The following is a 25781-nucleotide window of genomic DNA, read 5'->3' as shown; positions in this document are numbered from 1 at the left end:
TATTTGCTGCTATTTTGCTGAAGACATTTGTGTTTGTTTTAAAGGCTGGAATGCCAACATGTCACCCTTGGTCGACTCCATGATTTTGCACTTTGCAGACTATCCCCATCTTGCTAGCAACGGCAACAAGGAAACAACAAAAGAAGACAACTGCGTGTAGTGTTTTCTGGTGGGAAATGGCAGATTGAATTTATCCTGAGTGAATTTCTCCCAATTGCAGGAGGGGGAAAAAATTCTCAGGCTTTTCAGGCAAATGCCATTTAGTACCAGGATAGATATGCTATGCACAGTTACCTTCCCTGGGCAGTGGGCAAAGCAGAGTGGTAGAACTTTCTTCAGTGGGATCTCTATGGAGGTTTCTGATTCTGCCAGAAGTGCTCCGCTGATGCAAACTACAATAATGCTGTGGCATGGTTCTGAGCATGGGCACAAAGCACGGGGGAGATAGGAGAAACACGGGCACTTGAATAATATATGCAGCATGGGTGTGAGCCAGGGAGCAAAACACAGGAAGAGGCGGGGTAATGTGGGAATTCGTGTGATGGGAGCAAATCTCCGGGGAAGACAGAGCAGGATGTTTGCTCTCATAATGCTGTTGGGCAGGCCTGTGTTGGAAGCAGAGTGCTGCAAGATAGGCCCACCTGGGCTTTGAGATTAACTCTTTCCTTTCATTCTCCATCACAACCGTCTCATCTTCTTGTCTCATTCAAGTCCAACAACGAGCAACTGGCTATGAGTGTCAAAAGTCAGTGCTCGCCTTCCTGGGGGGAGGGTGGGGAGAACATGTGAGCATGTCTGCCCGATGATCGTGAGCCCTGACTGTCAATTTCTGTGCCCCACAACATGGCTGCCCTTCTCCTCTGCCGCTGATTCCAGCCCACATGTAGCATAAGACAGGTTTTTCAATTGGAGGGCTTACTCCAGTCACCACCAGACGAATTGCTGAAACAAGAGTGGGTGTCTTTTTCTTCCTTGGGTGGCAGCTGGTAGCATGGAAGAGGACTATGTTTCACCATTCTCTTCCTAACACAGAGTGGCTATAGTTAAAAAAAGAGAGAGATGAAGAGTCTTAAAAGCAAAGTAATGTTGCCACTAAGCATGATGGATAATAATATGCAAATAAAAGACATGCAATACAATTGCTGGAGTAGCCATTTGATCAGGATGACCCTTACGTTAAGGAATTGCCCTTTAAGTCTTAACCCGAAGAAAATAAATCTAATTGATGAATGGGGGGAGTGAAGCAAGGTTTGAAAATTGTTTAAAATAAGTCAAAAAGATTTGCTTTTTGTCTGTTTGTAAGCAGTGGGGGAGGGGAGGAGAGGGCAGGGTTTGTTAAGAGACATGGTGCTTGAAGGAAAGCCTGGCTTGGAGCTCTGGAAAGGAAGGAGAAAAGAGGGCAGTGTGGTGGGTTGGGCCAGACAGTATAAAACTAGTCCCAAACTGCAGTGATTGACATCAAGTGCACTTGCTGTTCCTAAGCTCTTGTCTGTCTTGGGCTTGTTTGACAGCTGAACAAGAGGCCAAAGAGAAATTAATCTGCTGTAAATGAACCTAAATGGATAGCAGGGTACTGTTTGCGACAAGAGTAAGTAGCGGAGGAGTTCAGCATGCAAAGGGCTGTAATTTAGGCCACACTGGGTCATTTATCTTCCCCACATAAAATGAGAGGAACTTAATCCTGCCATCAAAACAAGGAGAGCCAGGTGGGGGAAGGGTGTTTTTAGCAATGTAACCCCAGGGCAGCTGCCTTTGGAATAACTAACTAACTAACAAAGCGCCACTCCTGCCCCTGCCAAAGGAAAGGAAAGGAAAAAAAAAAAGTTAATGTTTGCAATTCTGGTGGCTTCAGTCCTAATTTAACCCTGGTGACCTGCTGCCTGGCTCTAAACGAGGTTGAAAATGTTGCATTCAACTGATGCTGGAGCAGCAATTAATTCTGAGGTGGATGAGACAGCATGATCTAGTGGACTGTGCTCTCAAGGGGAGTCAGGACACCTGGATTCTGCTCCGAGCTCAGCAAGTCCACTTGGGCAAGTCGCTCTGTCTCCTTGTGGCCCTTCCCATCCTTTGTCTGTTTAGGTTGGAAACTCTTTGGGCCAGAGGCTGGCTGTCACTTGTTCGTATGCTGTACCTTGTACAAAGGGAGCCCAATTTCAGTTGGAGCCCCTCGGTGTTACGCTCTTAAAAATAAGGTGCTTTCACGAGGTGTCCAGATCTAACTCCCTGTCTAGATGCTTATAACGATCCCCACTGCTGTGGTAGCTGAGCCAAAACGTGTATACATAAATGAATTGATATCTCAGTGCTTAGATATTCTAGTGATGGATGCTGTAGGAGATCCTAAACATAAACAGAGGGGCCTGAATTAATGTCTCACTGGTGCCTATCAATAGCCAATGGCTGCTGCTGACATGGAGTGTCTCAGTGGGCTAACAGTAGAGTCTTTAAGTAAAAACAATTATTGAATGTATAATGTCTAAGTCCACTAGCCTTGTCCTAGTGTTGACTGAAGTTAAATTAAAAAGCATGTCCCTATTGCTCTCTCTGTCATGGATCTGCCAGGAAAGGTCAGTCAAGAAGTATAACTGAGCCATAGACTCATGAACCCATAGCTACGGCAGCAGGAATGGGGCCACCAAGGAGGAGAACCAGACTTTGGGGAAAGTCCAAATCCAAGTTTCATGTCTGTCCCCTAACCTGTAACAGGTGAACCACACACACCCATCCAATCACTGCCAGCTAGTCTGGATCCAGTTCTGCAAACACGAGAGCTTGGTCCTGTGAGATGCGACATTGGTAAAAAAAATTTCCAAAGTGCGTAAATTACCTAGGAGCCTAAGGATATGTCTACACAGCAAAAGCTCTGCTCAGGCTAACCTGAATCCAGCTAGGGTGGGCACCAGTGCAGTGTTGGTTTCAGAACTGGCCAGCTGGACTTGAACTACCTGCACTGGACTGTCTCCACTGCTATTGTTACCTACACTAGTTGGATGGAATCTAGTTCGGATAAGCTACTGCTTCCACATACCATAAGGGCCAATGGGACTTGGACTCCTCAGTGAATTAGATGCTTTTGAGATTTTTAACCAGTATGTCTACTTGCCAGTAAGGCATGAAACAGAGATTTTGCTTTTTAGGGCTTTCGCACAAACTCTGGGTTTGATTTGTGTGGGGTTCATACTCCTGTGTCCCCCCCACCCCCAATTTCCTTTGCACTTTTAGGTCCGTTCAGCCTCAGAATTGAAACCGCTGTGTCTCGTGTGGTATCTTGGTGGAAAACATATTTGGGGTCAGGAAGGAATTTTCCCCCAGGTCAGGTTGGCAGAGATGAGGGAGGGAGGCTCATCTTCCTCTGCAGCCTGGGGCACGGGTCACTAGATTAAACGGTGGATTCTCTATAACTTGAAGTCTTTAATTCAGTATTCGAGAACTTCGGTAATTCAGCCAGAGGTTAGGGGCCTTACACAGGAGTGGGTGGGTGAGTTTTTATGGCCTGCGATGTGCAAGAGGTCAGACTAGATGATCATGCTGGTTTCTTCTGGCCTTAGAGTCTAAGAGACCTGGGGCTTTTTGCTGAGTAAGTGCTGCTCTAGCATTCTGAAAATGCTGGGGGCAGCCGCTCTCCCCCACCCCGGAAAACAAAACAATCCTACAGCCAGGATTTCACTAGCTGTAAGTTGATTGTTTTGGCTATTTTCCTTTTCCCTGCAGCATTTTTCCATTGTCCTTTCTGGTGCATCTGCATTCCCTCTAGAGATGGGCCTGAATCAAAACCTTGCCTCCAAACAACCCTCAACTTTTGGAAAAGTTTGGCTTCCAAGCTGAACTTTGTGATTTAGAGCCACCTCTGGTCCTTTTTCCTCTTCTGCCTTTGTGTGCCTGCTGCATTCCTCAGAGATTCGCGCCAAACTGCAAAGTGTGACTATCGTCTTTCCATAACTTTGATGCCCTGTAGGATTGTCTACCAGGCTGCGTCCCATAACAGCTTGTTACTGTGTAGCTCCTTTCCTCCCAAAAGATCCCAAAGCACTTTATGAACTGATTTGGGAGGAAGGAAAATGTGCTGTCTATAAAAGGGGTAGGCAACCTATGGCACGAGTGCCGAAGGCGGCACACGAGCTGATTTTCAGTGGCACTCACACTGCCCGGGTTCTGGCCACCAGTCCAGAGGGCTCTGCATTTAATTTTAAATGAAGCTTCTTCAACATTTTTAAAACCTTATTTACTTTACATACAAAAATAGTTTAGTTTTATATTATAGCCTTATAGAAAGAGACCTTCTAAAAATGTTAAAATGTATTACTGGCACACGGAACCTTAAATTAGAGTGAATAAATGAAGACTCGGCACAGCACTTCTGAAAGGTTGCCAACCCCTGGTCTATAATTTGGGAACAGCCAAAACAGGCTCTGTACTGGCATGGAGTCTGAATCTAGATTAAATAACCCTGAGTAACTAACCACAGAAGAGATGTAGAGAAAACAGATGGTCTTGTGGCTAAGCCACTGAGTTGCAACTCGAGACGATCTGGGTAGTTCCCCATCTGCAAAATGGGAATAATAGCATTGCCCTACCTCACAGGGGTGCTGTGAGGATAAGTACGCTCACGCTTGAGACACTCAGCTGTTACAGTAATGGAGCCATGCTAAGTACCTTAGATTCCTCTCACTTTTTGTCTGCTCTCATCTATCTAAACAGGGCAGGGACTGTCACTTACTGTATGCATATGGTGTGTCCATGTATAGAGGCCCTGATCTTCACTGGAGACCCTCTAGGCACACTACCATAACACAGATAAATGAAAATAATATAGAAACTACCATTAGGCAATCCTTCCATTGGGCAGGTTTTGAATTTGCAAAAGCCTAGTGGTCAGGGTTTTGCTGTGCGAAATCAGGAGTGGTCTGGCCCAGGTTCAGTGTTATCCAAAGACCAGGGTTCAGATTAAGGCTTGATACATATTACATACAGTTGTCTCTTCACCCCCCATGGTAGCCCAGCCAATAGACTTGGTTGAAATTTTTAGTGGAGAAAATATTTCCACCTAAAAATATGGTTTTGTCAAAACCGTTTTGGGCAAGAAAACGTCAATTCCATCAAAAAGAAAAAAATCAATTTACCTGCAAGAAATGTCAAAGCAAATATATATTTTTGAGTCAACATTTTGAAACAAAACAATTTGTTTCATTTTGACATAAAAAGGCATGTAACTTTTACTCTTTGACTTAAAATCTGCCAAATAAAAGTGTTTTATGTCACTCACTATGAAGCAATAATTTTCATTTCAAGCAACAATTTTTCAATTTTTCAATTTGACATTTCCAATTTGAAACTTTAAAGAAAAATTTTGGTCCTGCAAAATATTCTGACTTTCTGGTCTAATTTGGAATGTCAGTATTTCCCATAGGATGAAATATCCATTTTCCAAACAGCTCTAGCAGCCAACTCGGAGTTGGAATGTGGCAGATTCTTGCAGTGCCCTGCTCTATTAGTACAGGAAGTGGAGAGCAACATCAAATTGAAACTATATGAATTTAGGTAGGTAGGAATCTGGGACTGGACCATGGGATGGATCACTCTAAATTGATCTGTTTTGTTCATCCCCTCTGAAGCATCCGGCTCAGGCCATGGTCAGAAGACAGGATATTGGGCTAAATGGGCCATTGGTCTGATCCTGTATAGCTGTTCTTTTGTTCTTATGGATACAATTGTCAGAGATAGAATTGGAGCAGAGCCCTGTGATAAACTAACCCTTCAGCTTTCCCGATCCTTTCTTGGCACATGGAAAAAAAACAATGTTGTGGGATCTTTAATGACTACACTTGGCGTAGTTAGATCCTTGGTTTTATGTCCCAATGTGGAGAAGCACATTTTGTAGCATAGTGCTCCCAGTAGTAGCTCACCTTTTGAGTCATCAACACATCATGGTTGTTGCTTGAATGTTGCTCATCTAAATGATTTAGTTGGGGGTTAGTCCTGCTTTGAGCAGGGAGTTGGACTAGATGACCTCCTGAGGTCCCTTCCATCCCTAATAGTCTGTGATTCTGTGATACGATTCTAAATGCTGCTCTGGCCTAACCATGCTTGGCTTGTGAAAACTGACCCAAACATGGACTAAGGAGGAATGGTTGGACGTGATTTTATGCTGCTTGCTGCTGTGGAAGTAACAGTGACAAGACGCGCTGATGTATGTTACCCTTCCAGGTTGGGAATCGGAACTGAGTGTTGACATTGTGTGAGTGGAGTTCTTCTGAGGACGTAGAGTTTTGCCAGTCCTCTCAGAAGCAAAGAGGTATTCACTCAAAAACTGCTACGGCCTTGAGACATCCTAATGCACGGCAGAAGCAAGGCTTTGGGGATACTTGCTGCATCACAGTGGAGAAATGGGGGGAGATGGAATTTCAAAGGAATTATCTGAAGCAGACACCCCAAAATGAGTGTGTGGTAGGGCCACCGCCGAAGAGAGCTCATCTGCTGGACTGACTTGTGCATGAGGTCATTTATTGTGCCACTGTGGTGTGATATGTGCTTGTGTTGTAACACATGTGCTTATGGGCCCTGGAAATTGTTTCTTGACCCTTTAGTGGCCAGCAAATTAGATATTTAGACTGTTGGATAATGGAGTTGATGAAGGTTCAAAAAGTGGATAGCCTCATCTGCTATTTTGGACGTGAAGCTACTGTAAGATTGATCTTTGAAGTCTCCACCTCTGGTTTAGTATCAGAAGGGTAACCATGTTAGTCTGTATCCACAAAAATAATGAGGAGTCCGGTGGCACCTTAGACTATCAGATTTATTTAGGCATAAGCTTTCATGGGTAAAAGACCCCTCTTGTTCAGATCTGGTTAAGAATCTTTGAAAATATCAGGTACTAGTGTGCAATCCAGTGATGCCTAAAGGTAGAGGGAAATGCCTAGGGGTGAAAATCCTCTCTGGCAATAGGATGGTTTAGCCATGTCTACAAGAGGAGATCTCTTCAGCAGGAGATGTCCCCGTCGAGGGCCTGGGAACCTTACTTCATCTGCAAGTTGGATGATCCCCTTGTAATGGTAGAAACACGATCTCTTGCAACTAAATCAAATGGCAATACAAATAAAATGAATAATGTTTGGTTCCTGTCAGAAATGGCTCCAGTTGCATTAAGAGATTGGCAGGCAAGGCTGTGAAAAGAGAATCAGGGAGTAACTGGTAAGTGACTGGGAGATTTAGAAAGAAGGGGAGGTGCTGAGAGACAGAGCAATACTTTTTACTTCTAGTGCAGGAGATATCTTCCTTATTTGTAATAGTGCCTTATGGCCCCAATCATTGATCAAGGCCCAGTTGTGCTAGGAGCTGTACAAAAACACAACAAAGAGAGACTCTCTTGAGTGAGGCTGGGATCCTGTGAGGGGAAGATAGTATGTGATCATGTAATTGAAGACGATTATAATTTACATACACAAAGGGCCAAACTGAGTGTGAATTGGCAACTTTTATATAGATGCTTCCCGGGTTACGCAAATCCGACTTACCAAATCCGCACGTATGGAAAAAGCTCTGTACGCTTTTTTTTTAATAATAATAATAATTGTCGGGTATACAGACCTGACATATGCAAAATTCGACTTACGCAAGTCAGTTATTCTTTTAGCCTTCACATCTGCTGACAACAAGTTCCAAAGTTTGATTGTGTGTTGTGTGAAGAAATGCTTCCTTTTGTTTGTTCTAAACTGGCTGCCTATTAATTTCATTTAGTGACCCCTAGTTCTTGTGTTATGTGAGGGAGTAAATTACACTTTCACTTTCTTCACACCAGTCAAGATTTTGTAGACCTCTATCATATCCCCTCTTAGTTTTCTCTTTTCCAAGCTGAAAAATCTCAATCTTTTAAATCTCTCCTTGCATGGAAGCTGTTTCATACCTCTGATCGTTTTTGTTGCCCTTCTCTGTACCGCTTCCAATTCTAATATATCTTATCTGAGATGGGGTGATCAGAACTGCATGCAGCATTCAAGGTGTGGGTGTATCATGAGTTTATAGAGTGGCATTATGATATTTTCTGTCTTATTATCTATCCATTTGCGACTGGTTCTTAACATTCTGTTAGCTTTTTTGACTGTCACTGCACATTGAGTGAGTGTTTTCAGAGAACTATCCACGATGACTCCAAGATCTTTCTTGAGTGGTAACAGCTAATTTAAAGCCCATCATTTTGTACGTATAGTTGGGATTATGTTTTTCCAATGTGCATTACTTCGTATTTATCCAATTTCATTTGCCATTTTGTTGCCCAGTCACCCAGTTTTCTGAGATCCCTTTGTAACTCTTTGCAGTCTGCTTTGGACTTAACTATCTTCAGTAATTTTGTATCATCTGGAAATTTTTCAATATCACTGTTTACACTTGTTTCCAGATCATTTGTGAGTATGTTGAACAGCACTGGTCTCAGTACAGATCCACCGGGGACCCCACTATTTACCTCTTTCCAGTCTGAAAACTGATAGTTCATTTTTACCATTTGTTTCCTGTCTTTTAGCCAGTTACTGATCCATAAAAGGACCTTCACTCTTATTCCATGACTTCTTACTTTGCTTAAGAGCCTTTGATGGGGACATTATCACAGGCTTTCTGAAAGTCCAAGTACATTATATCCATTGGATCCCTCTTGTCCACATGTTTGACCCCTCAAAGAATTCTAATTGCTCCAGCCCCTCCTCCTCTCCCTCTCTCGTTTCTGTCCCTCCATCTCCATAAGTGTGGAACCATAGCTGGGTCCCACTCTTGCCTTGATGAGATATTGTGTGGCCAGGTTGCAGAAACATAGATTCTCCCCCCAAAAATATTTCCGTTGTGGGGACACTAATCCCCCTTTGCCATATCCCCTGCTTAAAATGCTATGCATAACTGGCTGTTTCTCAGAATCACTATCAATATCCTTACCAAAAAGCTTTGGCTTGATTCAGGTTAAATTCAGAGAAGCACCTGAATGTATAGCTATGACTCGACCTAACCATTTGAGATGCAGTTTTTGCTACTTGTAGATCACTGTCATGGCCCAGAATTCTTATCTTGTTTGTTCTAAACAGGCTAAGCTCTGCTCTCCTACTTTCTGACGTCAGCTGGGGTTCTCCAGTGAGTTTCAGCCTCTGTCACTCAGCAGCTGTTTGCTATTTTTATCTTCACCAATGGAACAAAATAAAAGAAAACTGCATCATTCATGTGTGTTTCCAAGCATTCACTAGCCAGTGATTCAGGTATTTGTTCATTTTAGAGATAGAAGGATAAGACCTACTGGGTCATTCTGTCCGTCTCCCAGCCAGTAAAATATTGTTCCCTGTGGTAGGCTTATCATTGCTTTGTCCAGTGCAGTTTTGAATACTCAAGCAAAAAGGTTTCCACCAGACCTGTTGGGAAGACTAACCACGTTCCTAGAGATCTCGGCCATTAAGAAATATTTGCTGGCATTCAGCCTATAGCTTTATTTATTTGCTTTCATACCCTTCTTCCTAGTTTGTCCCCTTGGACCACTCTGAATGACAGTGAAGGAGGGGAAAACCTGACCAATCAGGATGCTGTATTAGCCATTCTGGTGCACTAGTGAGATTATCCTAACATGTCAGCCATGTCACTGAAATCACTTCCTGTCTGCTGGAATCAGTCTGAGTCAGAAAAGGACTCAATGGCCAGCTGCATGAGTCTGACGATACCAGAAACGGAGTAGAAGATTGACCAGTCAGCCTTTGATGGATTGTCACTTAAGATCTCTTTCCGCTCCAGTCACTTGATGCGGTGATTGTTTGGAGGAGGGCTGTTCTTTCTGAGAGAGGTGCTTTTGTATTTAAAGTCAAAATGTCTCTCTGTTTGGATGGAAGAGTGTATTGAAGTTGCAGCAAGAGGGAATCATGAAAATCAGACATGAGTAAAGGACGATTAGGTCACTAGGTCCAGCGTCAACCAGTGCAGGATTGCTCTCTGCCTTATAGACCCCATGACTTGGCATAGTGCCGTTTTCAGTGTCTCTGGGAATGGAACGTCCGTTCTTTCCCTTATTGATTGATTGACTTTAAGGTTGGGAGGGGCCATTATGGGAATTTAGTCTGATGTCCTATATAGGTCACAAAGTTTCACCCAGTAATTCCTGCATGAAGCCCAATAACTGAAGCCTGAACAACATAGGTTCTGAATCAGGGAGGTCATGACCCCCAGTGAGGTTGGGAATAGTTCAAACAGTTGCCACCATGCTCCCTTTTATATGGCTAGAGGGCAGAGAGCCCTTTCTCTTCCCGTTGTAAATATGGGGTTGTAGGGGGGTAGACACCTGCTCCTGCCCTGAGGGGCTTAGAACAGCCCATGAGAGGGCTGTGGCTGGGGCAAGAAGCCTGGCCTGATTGGGGAAAGTTGGCTCAGCTGTGGCCATGTCCCAATCAGGCCCAGCTGGCCCCTATCAGAGGCTGTGAGCCAGAAGCCCAGACAGTCTCCCTCTGCTTGGAGAGGGAGAAGGGCCTGGCTGCAGGGACCTAAGCAAGACACCTAGATTGAGAGCAGGGCTGAGGAAGAGCCAGAGGAGCTGGGAGCTCCAGCCTAGAAAGCCCTGGGCTGCTGGCCTGACTATAGGCTGAATAGGTGCAGGGTTGCAATGGGGCAGCCCATGGGGAGGCAGGGGCAGCAGGTCCAAACCCCTTTGCCTGTTATGAGTGGCTGATACTGCAGTCTGCCCCAGTGAACAGGGGCTAGATGGAGACTGGGCAGTAGCCAAGATTGAAGTGAAGTGGGGGTTCCCCTGGGAAGGAGAGACTCAGAACTGTGGGGGTACTGCCAGGGGACAGCACTCAGTAAAAGGGGCACTGGGGTCCTGGAAGGGACACGGGGGGCCAGCAGTAGCGGCAAGACACCGGACTGAAGAGGGCTCTTTGGAGGCTGGATGCTAATTCCTGAGGACAACCAGCAGGAGGTGCCGCCGGGGTGAGTCTGCGCACCTCTACAGGGGTCATGATACCAGAAAAGTTGAGAACTATTGAACTAGGGGATATTATTTAGAAAGACATCCAGCTGTGATGTAAAGTCTCCATGGGATGAGGAATTTCCTTTGTAAGACTCTTCTACTGTTATAATTGTTTATTATGGCCCTAGAGGACCTGATCAGGAAATAGGGCTACATTGTGCTATATGCCATACAAATGTACACACATCCAGCATGATCACTGCCTCCAAAAGATTAAAGACTCAACAGAGAGAGAATAGCTTACATCAAAAAACAGACACTGAAACCACCACTTCATAGAAGCTAGGCTAGGAAGCTTTACTGATGTTCAGCCTAAATATTAATTTGTTGAATTTCATGTCATTAATTATTATTCCCTAGAACCACCCCAAACAATTCCTCTTCATATGTGGTGTTTGCACCCTTCAAAGCTTTGTAGCTGGCTAGCATCTATCCCCTTAAGTCATCATTTAGCCACGGTAGATGTGTTTAGTTCTATTGACCTTACTTATAATTGGAAAAGGTGCAGAGAAGGGCATCAAAATGATCAGGAGTATGGAACAGCTTCCATATGATGACAGACTAAAAAGACTGGGACTGTTCAGTTTGGGAAAGAGACAAGGAAGGGTTGATATGACGGAGGTCTATGGAATCATGAATGGAATGGAAAAAATGGAATAGGGAAGTGTTAGTTACCTCTTCATATAACACCAGAAGTGGGGGTCACCTGTTGAAATTAATAGGCAGCCGGTTTAAAACAAACAAAAGGCAGCACTTCACAAAATCCACAGTCAACTTGTGGAACCCATTGGCATGGGATTCTGTGAAGGTCAAAAGTAGAACAGGATTCAAAAACGAATTGGATAAGTTCATGCGGGATAGGTCCATCAGTGGCTATTAGGAAAGACTGTCAGGGATTCAGCCCATGCTCTCGGTGTCCCTAAATCTCCAACTACTAGAAGCTGGGACTGAGTGACGGGATGGCTCACCCAGTAGTTGCCCTGTTCTGTTCATTCCCTCCAAAGCATCTGGCAGTGGCCACTCTGAGACAGAATAGTGAGTTAAATGGGCCATTGGACTGGCCCAGTGTGGTAGTTCTTATATAGAAATCAGTCCTTCTGACCCACTAACCATGTTTATTGCTCTTCTCTACATTCCCTTTTTCCCCTCAGTGTCTTTCTGGTGCCCAGGTGCTCAGAAATGAAGGCTGCCTCTGTTCCATGATGTGATGCCTCTTTCTAGACTCCCCCACAGCCCCCAGGCTACATTTGCAAGATCATGCTGGGCTACTGTCTCCTATAGGTGTCTTTTGGCATTACTGCTTTTCAAGTTCCTTCCTCCCATTGAATTTCCAGATGTTTTATCCTTGGGTATTTGCTGTCTGTATTTCTAACCTCTCTAAGGGCTGAATCCTTTAAGGTGCTGAGAACTGTCAGCTCCCCACCCTATAGCTTAAAGGCACTGAATATGTTGCTGCAGTGCTCAGCCCCTTACAGGATACAGCCTGTGGTTCCTTTACATCACTGGGGTTTGGAACACCACCCAGTTTTGTCTTATCTGCATATCTCATTAATGTGCTATTTAATCCCTGTCCCAGATCATGAATGTTAAATAAGAGCAGATCTATTGCCACACTAGCTACCTTTTCCACCCCAATACACTGCCATTTATCACAGATAGTCCTCCAGCCAGAGCACGTGCAACTCTTCTCAGCAGCCAGCCCAGTTTGTTTTGTTTTGTGAGGCGCTGTATCAAATGCTTGACTACAGTTTAGCTGCGTCCCATCTACTCCATTCCGTTCATTCGCTAATTTCATAATTCAGTCAAAAATAGGCACCATTCAGATCTCTCCATTACATTCAAAAACCAGTAGGAGAACACTTCAATCTCAGTGGTCATTCAGTAACAGATCTAAAAGTGGCAATTCTTCAAAAACAAAACAAAACAAAACAAAACCACCACCCCCCCCAAAAAAACAACAACTTCAAAAACAGACTCCAGTATGAAGCTGCAGATCTGGAATTAATTTGGAAACTGGATACCATCAGATTAGGCCTCAATAAAGACTGGGAGTAGTTGGGTCATTACAAAACCTAAACTTAATTTCCCCAATACTAATTTCTCCCTACTGTTACTCACACCTTCTTGTCAACTGTCTGTAATGAGCCACTCTTTTACCACTTCAAAAGTTATTTTTACTCTCTTGGTATCCTGCTGTTAATTGATTTATCTTGGTAGATGGACCTCACACTTGGTAAAGCAACCCTCATCCTTTCATGTAGCAAACCCCATCCTGCTCCTGTATTTTCCACTTTTGATGAAGTGGGCTCTAGCCCGTAAAAGCTTATGCCTAAATACATTTGTTAGTCTCTAAGGTGCCACAAGGACTCCTCATTGCTTTTGCTGACACAGACTAACACAGCTGCCACTCTGAAACTTCTCTCCATTAGTGACACTCTAACTTGTCTTTTCCATTCGTTCGAAAATTATACTTCCTTCCCTTTAAACGGACAAGAGCCCTTTTTAACTTAGGAGACAGAGGGTTTGTAAATGACACAGATCTTCATACAATTAATGGCACTCTCTCTCTCCTCCCTCCCCCCCGCCCCACAAAGAAAGAATGCTGCTTTGTAGCTTTGTGAAAACTGGAAGCCTTAGGACCTCTTTCTGTGTAGCCTAATTCTTACATCCTTTCTGCTTAGCTTGCAGCGCAGTTACTCAGATATTATGGTGATAGGCATGGCCTACATACCTAAGTTGGTACAACAATGCCATCTCTCCAGTCTCTAACTTACAGGATTAAGGACTCAGGTTCTACAGTTATGGGGGCCATCTAAGTACCTAAGATAGATAGGTCTGTGTCTTAGCTAGTGAGAGTAATTTAGACTGTAAGCTCTTTGGGGCACTGTCGCCCATGTACCACACATTTTCAGCACTTAAGAGGAAGGATGGTCTTATATGGGAGACTGGGTTCAATTCTGTCGTCTGCCACGTTCTCCTGAGTTACTACATCTTTTTCTTCTGCCTGCCTGCTGTGTGTCTTTCTTTAGCACAATTATACCCTCTTTGAGGCAGGAACTGGCTGCTGTTATGGGCTTGGAGTGGGCCTAGCACTATGGGGCATTGACCTCTGTTGGTGCTACTGTCATTTTAATAACTAACAAGTAACCTGAAGAATGTCACTTTCTGCAAATTCTTTGTTCTGTTGGCTTATTACTTGCACCGCTAGGTAGAGCGCCAGAGCAGGAATCACAATTTCTGGTTTTACTACCAGTCTTTCCAGTCATTCTCTGTGTTGACTTGGGGAGGCCCAGGACGCTTGCTGTGCCCTATTTTACACAGGCTTAGGGAATGTTTACTGTAGTTTTACCTCTGTATGAGGCCTCGTTAGTGCACTGACTGCAAAGCACATTGTGATCTGCTGCTGAAGCCTAATTTAAGTATTTCACAGAAGTTGACACCTTTAGCTACGGACGGATGAACGGACGTTCCTTTTGATGATCTTGACCCATTGGTAAATCATCAGTTTGGCAGTGACTAGACAGAGGTACAGCGTGTAAATCACCTTATTCTCCTGAAACCTACCAATTAGGGTGAGGAAAAGGTCATCTTAGGCTAAGACTAAAACATGAGAAATTTCTTTCCCAAAAGGAAACTTTTAAAGACAGAGAGAGATTCCAGAGATTGAAAATCAGGGTGTGTAAAGGGAAGGATTATTTATTATCTGCATTGTGGTAGTGCCAAGGAATGAACCAGAATGGATCCTCACTGTGCTAGGTACTGTACAGGCATAAAGTAATAAACCATCCCTAGCGCAGTGAGGATCCATTCTTGTTCCAGAGAGCTTACAGTCAAAATAGACAAGGCAGACATGGGGTTAAGGAAAGGGATAGAACATACAAGCAGGGATGGCTGGCAAACCTCATGTTAGTGCCAGGATTTTTTGGGAGGGGTTTAATTCCTTGGTTGAGGTTTTGTTAAGAGACAATTAGCTAATTGGAAGGATGAAGGGAAGGAGGGGAACAGGGCAGAGGAGTAGAGATTGGAGAGGAAGCAGTGTGGTAGAAGGGACAGGAGTAAAATGAAGCTGACGTGAAATGACTGTGAGGTGGTAGCAGGAGTGAAATGGAGGAAACAGCCAAAGAGCAGCAGGAAAAAAAGTGGCCACAGTCACAACTGTAGAAAGCAGCTTACTTTTCTGGTACCTTTTGATATTGACTTTTCTGACACATGGAGAATGCTGCTTAGCATTATTAAGGAGATAAGTATGATCTCAAACTTTTGTTAAAGGAAGAGTGAGCTGCATTTTTATACTGCCATATATATTTTGATCAAAACTTCTGCATTTCACCTTTCGGGTTCCTTTGCTAGACCTGGCTTATTTTTGAAAGCTCATTATTTAAAGGAGGAGAAATTAAGCATTTGGGCCAACACCTCAGTCTGTTCTCTCCTCGGCATAGAGGGCAAATCTTACTTCTGGGTGAACTGGGACCATAACATCCAGGATCAGGCCCGGAGGTCAGTGTAGAATTTATTCAGACTCACTCATTGCCAGATCCTGTGGTCGGTACCTCAGACAAAACTGAGTAAACACTATTGTGATGAAAGGAGCACGTGGGTTTACAGCAGAGGGAAGTGCGTTATTAATAAGCCAGAAACCACATGTACAAGTTGGTACTACTACTGGGTGTAGTTAGATTAACACTGTGAGCTCCTCAAATCCTTTCCAATGCAAAGACCAAGAAACAAATGCAGGGCAGAATTTGGCCTTAAGTGAGCACGTGCGCGAGGTGAGATAAGGAGGAGTGTTGGGATCTGGATTAGATTTAAAATGATCTTCAAAGCTAAATTAGCATTTGGAGTCACAGATGCTGGAATTTTACAAGCTGTTTTCCTGAGATTTTAGTCCCAAATTGGATATCTTTTGAAGTCAGTGGATCCTGTGAGATTTCAACCAGCTTGAATTGTGAATCTTGTGGGTTTAATTCTCAGAAAACGTCTGTCACCTTGGTCTGAAAAATCTTGTGAGAAAGAGCTGCTGCTCTCACAGTAGCAAAAGTGCCAGGAAAATGCTCATGTGCCTGTAAGGTCTGATCTTTGTGTGTTCCTGGCATTGAATGCTGAATTACTAACCTCCGTCTGACCATAAAGTCTGTACATATGTGGTCTGCAGTTCCTACACTTGCATGAATGATCCTTGCAGACTTCTCATTGCTCATTTCATCATGGAATGAAAATCCAAACTCCTATTGTCTAGCAAATTCTGAAAAATAATGGGAACTAAAGTTGGGTCAAAACTTTAATATTTCTTCACAAGCCGTGTGCACTGTTCACCTGGGCAAACTACTGTTATCTTTGCTCTTGGTTTGGGGACTAAAATGTCAGGCTAGGAGGAAGCCAGACATGGCAGAGAGAGGGATTAAAGTTTTGGTGGTGTTTAGAAAGGGCCATTTGATTTGGGCCATTTGAAAAGGCAGCTGGAGGACCCAAGAGATGGAAAGTGCCAATTTTTTGAACTCCAAGTCACGATAATGGAACTGCTGATGGATTATTTGAGAATTCTGGAAACATAGGAAGCAAAATTGGAAAGAGTCCCTGAAAAGCAAGTGGGACTGATGATCAGTAATAAGGGGAGACAAGGGGAAAAACAGTTTGAGAAGCATCTAGAAATGTTTCAGAATCCACCGAGTGATTCATATGCTACTAACAGCAGAGAGGACTCTAAAGGCAGGACCCAGAACAGACGGTTCAGAGCCTAATTAATTTGTGCACACACTTAGAGAAGGATTTAACACACGATGAGCTGAACAGAGATGGATCAGACACAAGGGTGTAGCTGGAAGCAGGAGTACAAAAGTCTGCAAGCAAAGCTCTTGCAGAGCAGTTCTTACCCCACTAGAAGCAAGAAGTACTGTTGATAGCATGGGAGGCACTCTTCTTGTGAGGTTTCAGGCCAAATTTCTCAGGCTGGCAGTATAAATAATAACTTTTGCATATACATCTGGGCAATTGGATGCTTCTTCAAAGTGAAGCCAAACTGACCCTAAGGCAGTTCACTTATTACTGATCATAGTACAACTTCATTATTAAGAGAGGAGCCTCTCATTGGGGCTACTGATAGAAGTTAGGTGTTGCTGAACCTGAGGAAGGATTTTTGCATGATTGCACTTTGTCTATTAATGTGTAATTTAAAGGACAATATGTGCAATGTTAGGTGAGTTAATAATCTCATAGAAATGTTAACTTTTGTGTTTCCTGACTCTTTGATTCTTAATGTGATGCATTAATATAAATTTTGGCGTGTGTGTATAAATGTAATATAACATATATACCTTATATACTTGTTCATTAGCCTGTTCATTTATAAGATGGTTAAGTAAAAATAGCAAAAACTGTATGACCCTTTCATAAGCCGACCCTATATTATTTAAGGGGTTGGCAAACTTTGGCTCCTGGCTCGTCAGGGTAAGCTGCTGGCAGGTCAGGACATTTTGTTTACCTGGAGCATCTGCAGACATGGAGCCCCCTCAGTTCCCTGTGGCCGCGATTCTCCAGGAATGGCGAACTGTGGCCACAGGGAGCTGAGGGGGCTCCATGTCTGCAAATGTTCCAGGTAAACAAAATGACAATGTATTAGATATTCAATTCAATGATTCCATAGAGTTTAAAATCATCAAATTTTGGTGTAGACCCATTTAAAAGCTGATCCATGCTCTTTGATGCATCACTTTTTTACCGAAAATATTCAGCTTATGAACGACTATTTACGGTATTATATAAATTCAATTGAATGGGAAATGCTAGCCTTCTAAGACTCGATGGCAAACAATTTCAAGAGGAAAAAATGATCATTCCACACAACAGGGCCTTTCAAATATTAATCTGCCTTTTGAGGAATCTGACGGAGAAGATGATGTCCAGGAAGATTTATATGCCTGTATTTCCTCCAAACAGTTAGCACTCAGTGGTTGTGGCGGGGTGGAGATAGGCAGAGGAGGTGACAGATAAAGAAATTAGATACATTATTTCAGATCCCAGGAACACTCCAGTGATCAATGCTTGGAGGATACACTCTAGACTGAGCAAATTAGAATAGTTTTAAACCCAGAGACAAAGATCCAGGATAGCTCAAAGGAAAAAGGTCCTGTCTCTCTTTGAATTCCCATACTGGAGTCATCATCTGAGGCATCAACTTGAATAAGTTACCTAACTAGTAACATCTTTTTTCTCTGTGTTGGTAGTTGAAATCTAATTTTTTTTGACAGAGGAAGGACTGGGCCCTAGCCTGGATTTTGGGAGACCTGGTTCAAGTCTCTGCTCCTCCACAGACTCTGTGTGTGACCTTGAGCAAGTCATTTAGTCTCTCTAGGCCTCAGTTCCCCATCTGTCCAACGGACATAATAACACTGCCCTGCCTCTCAAGTCTGCTGCGAGGATAGATAAACGATTGCAAGGTGCCCAGATACTATGGGGGCCATTTAAGTACCTAAGACAGATAGACTTTTCCTTATTTGCTTCTTTGTACAGCACCTGCCATGATAAGGCTCTGATTCTTGCTTGAGGCCTGTAGGAGATATCAATATATACATCAAATAGAGACGCTCAGGGATGCTTGAGTAACGTGTTTTTTCATTATTATTTAAATAGAAACATGACAACTTTAGTGTGTGTGTGTACACACACACACACACACACACACACACGCACACACAAATAATTTATGCAGTTTTCATAAACTGATGTAGGACATAAATAAGTTACATTTGTGACTCCCCCCTTTGATGTGAAATCCTTGAAGAAGCAGTGCAAACAGCATATGCTTCAGGATAAATTAATCAGCCTCAAATACAATGATACATCACAGAAAAAGGTCTGACCTGAAAAAAACTGCTTCAGCAAGTCTGCTGGTTAGTTGGCCTCGGTCAGTGCTGCTTTTAAAAGTTCTGTCAATAAGATTTTTTCCCTTACCGAGGCTCCAATTCTGATCTGAGTTAATCTGAAGTAACCCCAGTAAGGTGAAAATGATGGTTTTGGTTTAACATTGATATAACTGAGATCAGAATCAGACCCATAGAATCTCAGGTGTGAAGCAAGATGATATGAACTCAGTGACCCCAGCATATCTTTGGAGTAATGGCACTGACTTCTATGGGGCTTCTCTGGATTTACGCTGGTGCCACTGAGATCAGAATCTGGATTTTCATTTGTGGCTTTCATCTGAGGATCTTAAAGCCCCTCACAGAACCAATGTATACATGGAAGCACAGAACGATTAAGGGCCTGAACCAAAGCCCACTGAAGTCAATGAGCGTCTTTCTACTGGCTGGGAGCCATACTTTAAGTGACTTATTCACAGGCACACAGCAAATAAGTAGAAGAGCTGTGATGCTGGGCTGTGTTCTAGCCACTAGGCAGCACTTCCTCATCCAGAAATAAAGGGGTGACAAGCATGTATCACGCATCAGATGTATACTTACAAGCATGTTCTCTATGAGGTTATGTACAGAGATAGAGAAAATCATATAAGATGTCATCAAACATATATCAGGCAAAGAAATGGTCTGGTGTTGCTAAGTGCTTGTCCTTTGGTTTAAACAGTGGGCAAAGGAGAGAGACTGTGCCAGGATACTTGTGGCTCTTTGCCAAAATAAAGCAAGGAAGGGCGGGGGGGGAAGCCCTTAATTACAACTATTAATAGTTGGCCAATATGCGTCATCTTCATCCCGCAGATATATCACTGCATTATTACTAGAGGTCCAGATAATGCATAATCCCTTGGGTGGCTGAAGAAGAACAGAGAAAATAGAAAAGAGATCCCTGTCTATATATAGCTGAACACTACTGGCTATGTGAGCAAACTAATTCAGTTCAGTCCATGGCGAGATGTCAAGCAAAATGGATTTAGATTCTGTGGGCCAGATTCTGATTTCAGTGACACAGGCATAAATCAAGCATAATTCAGGTGGAGGGTAACTCTGGGTTTCCATGGTCATCACTCAGATCAGAATCTGTGCCCACGACTGTTTTTCACCCCCAATTTCTGCAAATTCTTCAGGGGATTTATTATAGGGTTGGCATCACCATCACTGCAACTATCATCTACATATATTTCATGCAATTATTACTTTATTGAATTCTCTGGAGGTAAAATTAAAATAGAGCTTTTCTTTTTCCATCTCTGCTTCTGTTTTTGTTTCCCCTTCTCTTTAACAACCCAGTCTCCCAGGAGAACACTTCATACATCCTCATGGTTCCCAGAGACTGCAGTTCAATAGGCTGAGCTAATTAACATCTGGGAGTTTCCAGATGTTTATGTACTATCCCAAAGAGCTGGCCATTGGTAGCAAATGAACAGCCAGAAAAAGGTGATCCAAACAGAGCATCCTTTAGTTAATTCATATCTGCCTGGAAAATTCAGCAAGGTCCAGAGAAACTAAATTCAAATGAGGAATAACTAAGAAAAAACCCTTCATTATCAACAAATAGTCAATTAATTTTTCTTCAGACCCAGATATAATTCTTATGCACTGTAGTTGTGTATTCTCATTGTCACCCATATAGGTAGCTGACAGAAAAAGGCACAGCCTTCAGCGTTCCTTTCTTTATAAGATGTGCTTCAAAAATACCATTAAGTGAGGATGCTGGATGGCTCAAGTGGTGTTATAGGGTATGAAACCTTTATCTACGGGTCAGGTACACATCCAGCCCAGGTTGCTGTAGGCAAATTGTTCTGTCAAGTGAGTTGTTGAGTAGAGTGGCTCCAGAACTTTTCATCAAAATGATTTTTCAGCAGAATGTAGTTTCTGCAAAATTGAAATTTTCCTATGGAAAATTTTGTTTTTGTCTTGTCTTCAATTTTTCTGTCTGGAAAATAAAAGAAATGTTTAGCTTCAGAAACATTTGTTGAACTGAACCTTAATGTTTTATTTTGAATCAGTTCAACATTAGACCACACCTGCCTGTTTCCACAACATTTCGTATGTGTTTGAATATCTAATGCTGCCATTGTCGCCTATGGGCTGTACTCTTTGGCCAGACTACATGGGTGTATTCACATGACTGTGAGTGCATTGTGGGAGACGTAGTCTGGCTGGGAAGCACAACCCATAGGAGAGAGTGGTGGTAAGAGACACCAGAACTGCAACTCCCCTGAGGTGACACAGTGCCATTGGTAGATGTCATGTGATGTTGAACTGATTGTTCTGACATTTCTGGTTTGACATTTTTCATAGCTTTTAATTCCATGAAAAAAGTATATTTTGATATTTCATCCCAATTTGGAATGAAAACAAATGTTGAGATGTCAAAATTACATCTAAGAGGGAAATTCCTTTTTTGCGCATCTGTACTTTTGAATCTCAGTCTAGTTCCTTAACACATTTAAAAAATCTCCTCACAATTGGCACTGATTTAGAAGCCAAGGCCTACGGACAGCCATGGGGTGACTCCTTCAAATTTGAGTCAGGTTTGTGGCACATTGGCAACCAGTATGGGGAAGTTTGCGTTGCTGCTGCCTACTCTTTTTCATTGTTTGGTGGGAATGGGATAACCCTCTCTGGTGCTGTTAATCTGGCAACACTAAATTCACTTAAATATTTGTTTCTGAAAAAGGTACCACTGAGGCTGTGCCATCAATTTCCCTAATGAGAGGCTGTCGACATAAATTATAACTCTCAGGCATGCTGCGTATCATGGAGTGTGCTGAAAAGTTACTTCAACAAAAGTCTTTTTTTGTTTTGCCTGAAACATTCGTTCCCTTTCTTGCCTGGTGCCATGCCATATGCGAGTCGCTGATTAAATTTCCTCCTTCCATTTCAAAATCTTTATGCCCTGACTGCCTTGTTTGAGGAGCCGATGACATTTTGATGCCCTCTGTTATATACAGCGTACCTGGGAGTTCTTTGCAATTCCAGTGCAGGCACATTCAGCTGTGGAAGGGATTTCATTTTGGTTGCTTCCTCCTGATAACTCATCACACCCTGGCTGGATCTCTGAAGGAAATGCTGCTTTTATAATGAAAGGAGGAGCCTTCTGCCTGAGAGATCTGAATTATGGTCACAGTGTGGCCAGCATTGCAGGGCTTCATTATTCTAAGCTGTCGTCATGGCCATCACAATAAGAGGAAATATATAACTACCATTATGGGAGCTTTACACTATATAGTTTATCTCTATAACAGTGTGCTATCATGTGCCTAATTAGACTGTATCAACTGGTCCAGCTCTGCTACCAAAGGGAGATTTTCTTATTGTGTCTGGTCAGAGAGCTCTTTGCTTATGATTTATCACTGAAATTAAATTTAGGCATTGTTTCCCATTTGATTATCAAGCTACAAGCAACTTTTAAAAACCCTTTTCAATCCATTAACCCCCCGCTCTCCACCCTTGAGCCTTCACTGCCACTGTCCCCACTCCTCCCCATGCAAAAATAAATAAAATTACACACACACGTGTGCACAGAGCCACTGAAAGTTGAAAGAAGAATTGAATGGTACCAATTAGAGAGAATAAAATCATTGCTGCTCAGAGCTGCTCCTGCCTCTCTTGCTTACCTCGCTGTTGATTTTCTTCTGATGTGCACAGTCACTGATGCATGATACATGTGAACAGTCAGAATATACTAAAAGGAGCCACCCCCACCCCCCCACAGACCTTAGATGAGATGATCCAGCCAGTTTTTTCCATCTCCTGATTCTAATGATCATCCAGTTTGTGGGAGGTAGTGGGGTGAGTCCTTCAAGAAAATACTTAGAAAAGTTCCTTTTAACTTATTCCATCCTCTAACCCAGTGGTTCTCAACCCCATGGCCCATGGGATGCTTGCAGCCCATTAGCACACAGCTGCAATCCATGTGACATCCTCAGGGTCATGCGGGTAGTATTGGATGCGGTGCACATAATATATCATGGGCCACATATGCAGCCCACAACAGTAAGTAGGTTGAGAGTCTCTGTTCTAACGTATTCTACTTAGAACTTCTTAAAAGAGAGAAGTGACCTATTTTATTTCTTCTGGGTTAGCACCTAAGGACCCCAGTCAGAGATCAAGGCCCCGTTGTGTTGAACACCACACAAATAATAGAAAGGCAATTTGTGTCCCGGGGAGATCACGATCTAAGATTTAAACAAAGTATGATTGACAGGAGAATAAACAAAGAAAGAGGAGCTGGTGGGTCTATGTATACTTAATCCTTTCTCAGCACAGGGGAATAGAGAAAATGCACTCTTTAGGGTCCTTCCAGCCCTATATTTGTGATTCTAAGGCAAGGTAATGGAACACAAATAGACAGTTGTTGAGAAGACTCCCCTTTCCTTCTTTCCAGCTTTGGAAGAAGCTCACGGTTTGATGAACAAACGATCTAAAGCTTGACTGGTCAGATATCTCCAGTCGAAGCTGTGGGGGTGGTGGGGAGACAGGTTGTAATTGTTTTGTAGTAACTTTCTGGGAAAGTGACCTGTGCATAATAGGCAGTTCTTGTGCCGCAGTGACTGGCGGGCTTTCTGTATACTCCAGTAAGGGGGAATAATCAGGTCACATCGCATGCACAACTAGGGTATTGCAATGTTGGCCTGTTGTGTAATGAGGTTTTTTACTTTCCTTTACCATTCTACAATGGCAGGCAATGGCCCTTGCAGTTGATAGGCTGTCCTCCTAGTTGGACCAGTGATCTGATTGACTGTGGCAGCTCTGAATTTCTAATGATTTCTAAAGTGATATGATGTTTGGATTGTTCATCTGGGCTTCAGTGTGATTTCCTTCATGTGCCTGGCTTTGAGCAGGCAGGGAGCGCAAGGTGGTTATTCTCCAGTGTGAATGCAAACAGGGTGCTACGCGGGGATGTGAGTCAGGTTAAGTGCTATGTGTCATCCTCTGCAGCTGGAAATCCCAAGTCCTTGTGCTTCCCTTACTCTGGATGTGTGGTACAAAAGGGGAGCATGAGGATTTAATCATGGTCCTCAGTGTGCTGAGGAGATCTTGGTTCCACACGCCACTCCTTGTCCGCATTGCTGCAATTTGGTAGGAATAACATGTCAGTCCCATATCAACAGCCTCATTAGTGCGGGAGTGGGTTCCTCTCTGCTCCCCATACTGCTCTGCGCTTTTTACCCAGCACTGATAAATGCAGTGACGCAGAATCACCCTGCGATGAGCACACGTTGGACAGTTTCCTTTTATCACGAAGGCCTGGGGAAAGGGATTCATTCTATTCTTGGGAGAGTATCCCACTAGGGAAAGGGAGTCTGCAGCTCCCTCGCTGGAAAAGGAAGAAACTTAGCATTGTTCTGCATCCTGCTCCTAAGCTGATCCGCACTGAAGCTCTGTACTTAACGCGGGGTTGTCTTTCATTTGCAGGCTGTGCCTTCCTAACATACTGCGAAAGGGAGTCTGCCCTGAAGGCCCAGAGCGCACTGCATGAACAGAAGACACTGCCAGGGGTGAGTCCAGATTGCTGTTTTCATCTGCACTGGGTTGCATATTACATTCCCATTTTGGAGTAGGATGATTAATGACTGTTGTTGCTCAGATGAGTCCATATTTGCATCAAGCTAATAAAATCAAGGTGCCACAATCCAGCTTAGACGTTTCCAGACATACCAAACCCCAGCTGCTTGTTATACTCAGAAGCCCTCAATGGAATATAACCCATTTGAGGCTGGATTCTGCCACCTTTTGAGAAAGGGGCTTTAGGGCTGAGCCTTCTGATTTGTACATGGACGTGTGTATGAGGTAACACCTCCACTTCCCCCCCTCAACAAAGCAAGTCATGACGGCAAAAAGAAACGGATTGAATTATTAAGTTATCACAGACTGAAAACATATTCCTGATGACAAAGTGGTTTGACTCAATTGCTTTAGTATTCAAGCAGCTGTAGCGGATTGGAAAGGCAGCGAGACAAGGAGAAAAAAGAGAGCGAGAGAAGAACATGAGATAATGAGGAAAATTATTCACATGAGCAAGATCTGAGGTTCAGACAACACAAGCAGAACTAAAAATAGAAACATCGCTCTGAAGGGAAGACCTGCCCCGCAGGGACAGATTGAGACAGGTCCTTGGGTTTCTCAGGCCAGTGGTAAGGGTGGGCAGTGGGAGACATGGGTGTAGTTGGTGTCCAGGGACAGGAAGCAACACAGTGCAGATCTGATTGCAGCTGGAGGGAGCATCTCTGCCTGCTCTGTCTCATGTGGGTAAAGGATCAAGGACTCAGGGGGGAGAGGGAGATGCGTCCATAAAGGTTAGGGGGCAAAGGGTACGTGTGGAATGAAAAGGCTGTGAGGAAAGGTTTGCCCATAAGTCTATACACTCAGAGTTTTGAACAAGGCTCTGCATGACTTTAAATCTAGCCCTGTATGCAAGTTGGGAGTTGATATCACTATACTCAAGTTACTCTCAACTGCTGAGAAATTGTTGCGTCTCCTGATATTCCCATGGTCCTATATCAGTCTCTGCTTACTTATCTTTTCATCCCCTTAAGATGCCTACGCACTTACACATTTGGTGTGATCTTTGTCATAAAGGGCATGCTTTGTGTGTGCGCATTGTTCACCAAGAATACCTTCATACCTGGTGACAGCTCCACCAAACTAGTTCTTCTAAAAAATATGAGTGGCTCTGGTTGCATTGTTGCTACTAAGGGGTGATTCCTTCCTGTTTGTTTGTTTTAAATCCATGCCCTCTCTGCGCCTGGGCTGCCAACTAAAGAGTGGGTGTGCACACGCTAACAAAAGGCAGATACTTAGCATAGGGATGTTTCAGATAACAGCTTCTTAGTTTATATTTTATTGAGCGTGTTTTAGAGGCATACACCTGTGAAAACACA

General features: G+C 43.4%; 1 protein-coding gene across 11 annotated transcripts in view; it reads left to right on the top strand.

Moving 5' to 3' along the window:
* Window positions 1-25781, top strand: part of CELF4 (CUGBP Elav-like family member 4) — an 866187-nt gene that overhangs the window by 77764 nt on the left and 762642 nt on the right. For all 11 annotated transcript variants that reach the window (XR_012656054.1, XR_012656052.1, XR_012656051.1 and 8 more), the window contains exon 2: window positions 24316-24398. Coding sequence is in view for 2 of the 11 variants with exons in the window: in XM_032779828.2 (XP_032635719.1) it covers window positions 24316-24398 (83 nt within the window). In the remaining 9 variants the exon portion in view is untranslated. The remainder of the gene's footprint in view (window positions 1-24315; window positions 24399-25781) is intronic.

Source organism: Chelonoidis abingdonii, chromosome 6, assembly GCF_003597395.2.
Source record: "Chelonoidis abingdonii isolate Lonesome George chromosome 6, CheloAbing_2.0, whole genome shotgun sequence".
Classification (NCBI taxonomy): domain Eukaryota; kingdom Metazoa; phylum Chordata; order Testudines; family Testudinidae; genus Chelonoidis; species Chelonoidis abingdonii.
Note: the sequence above shows the minus strand (reverse complement) of the source record. Positions and strands in the feature narration are given on the sequence as shown.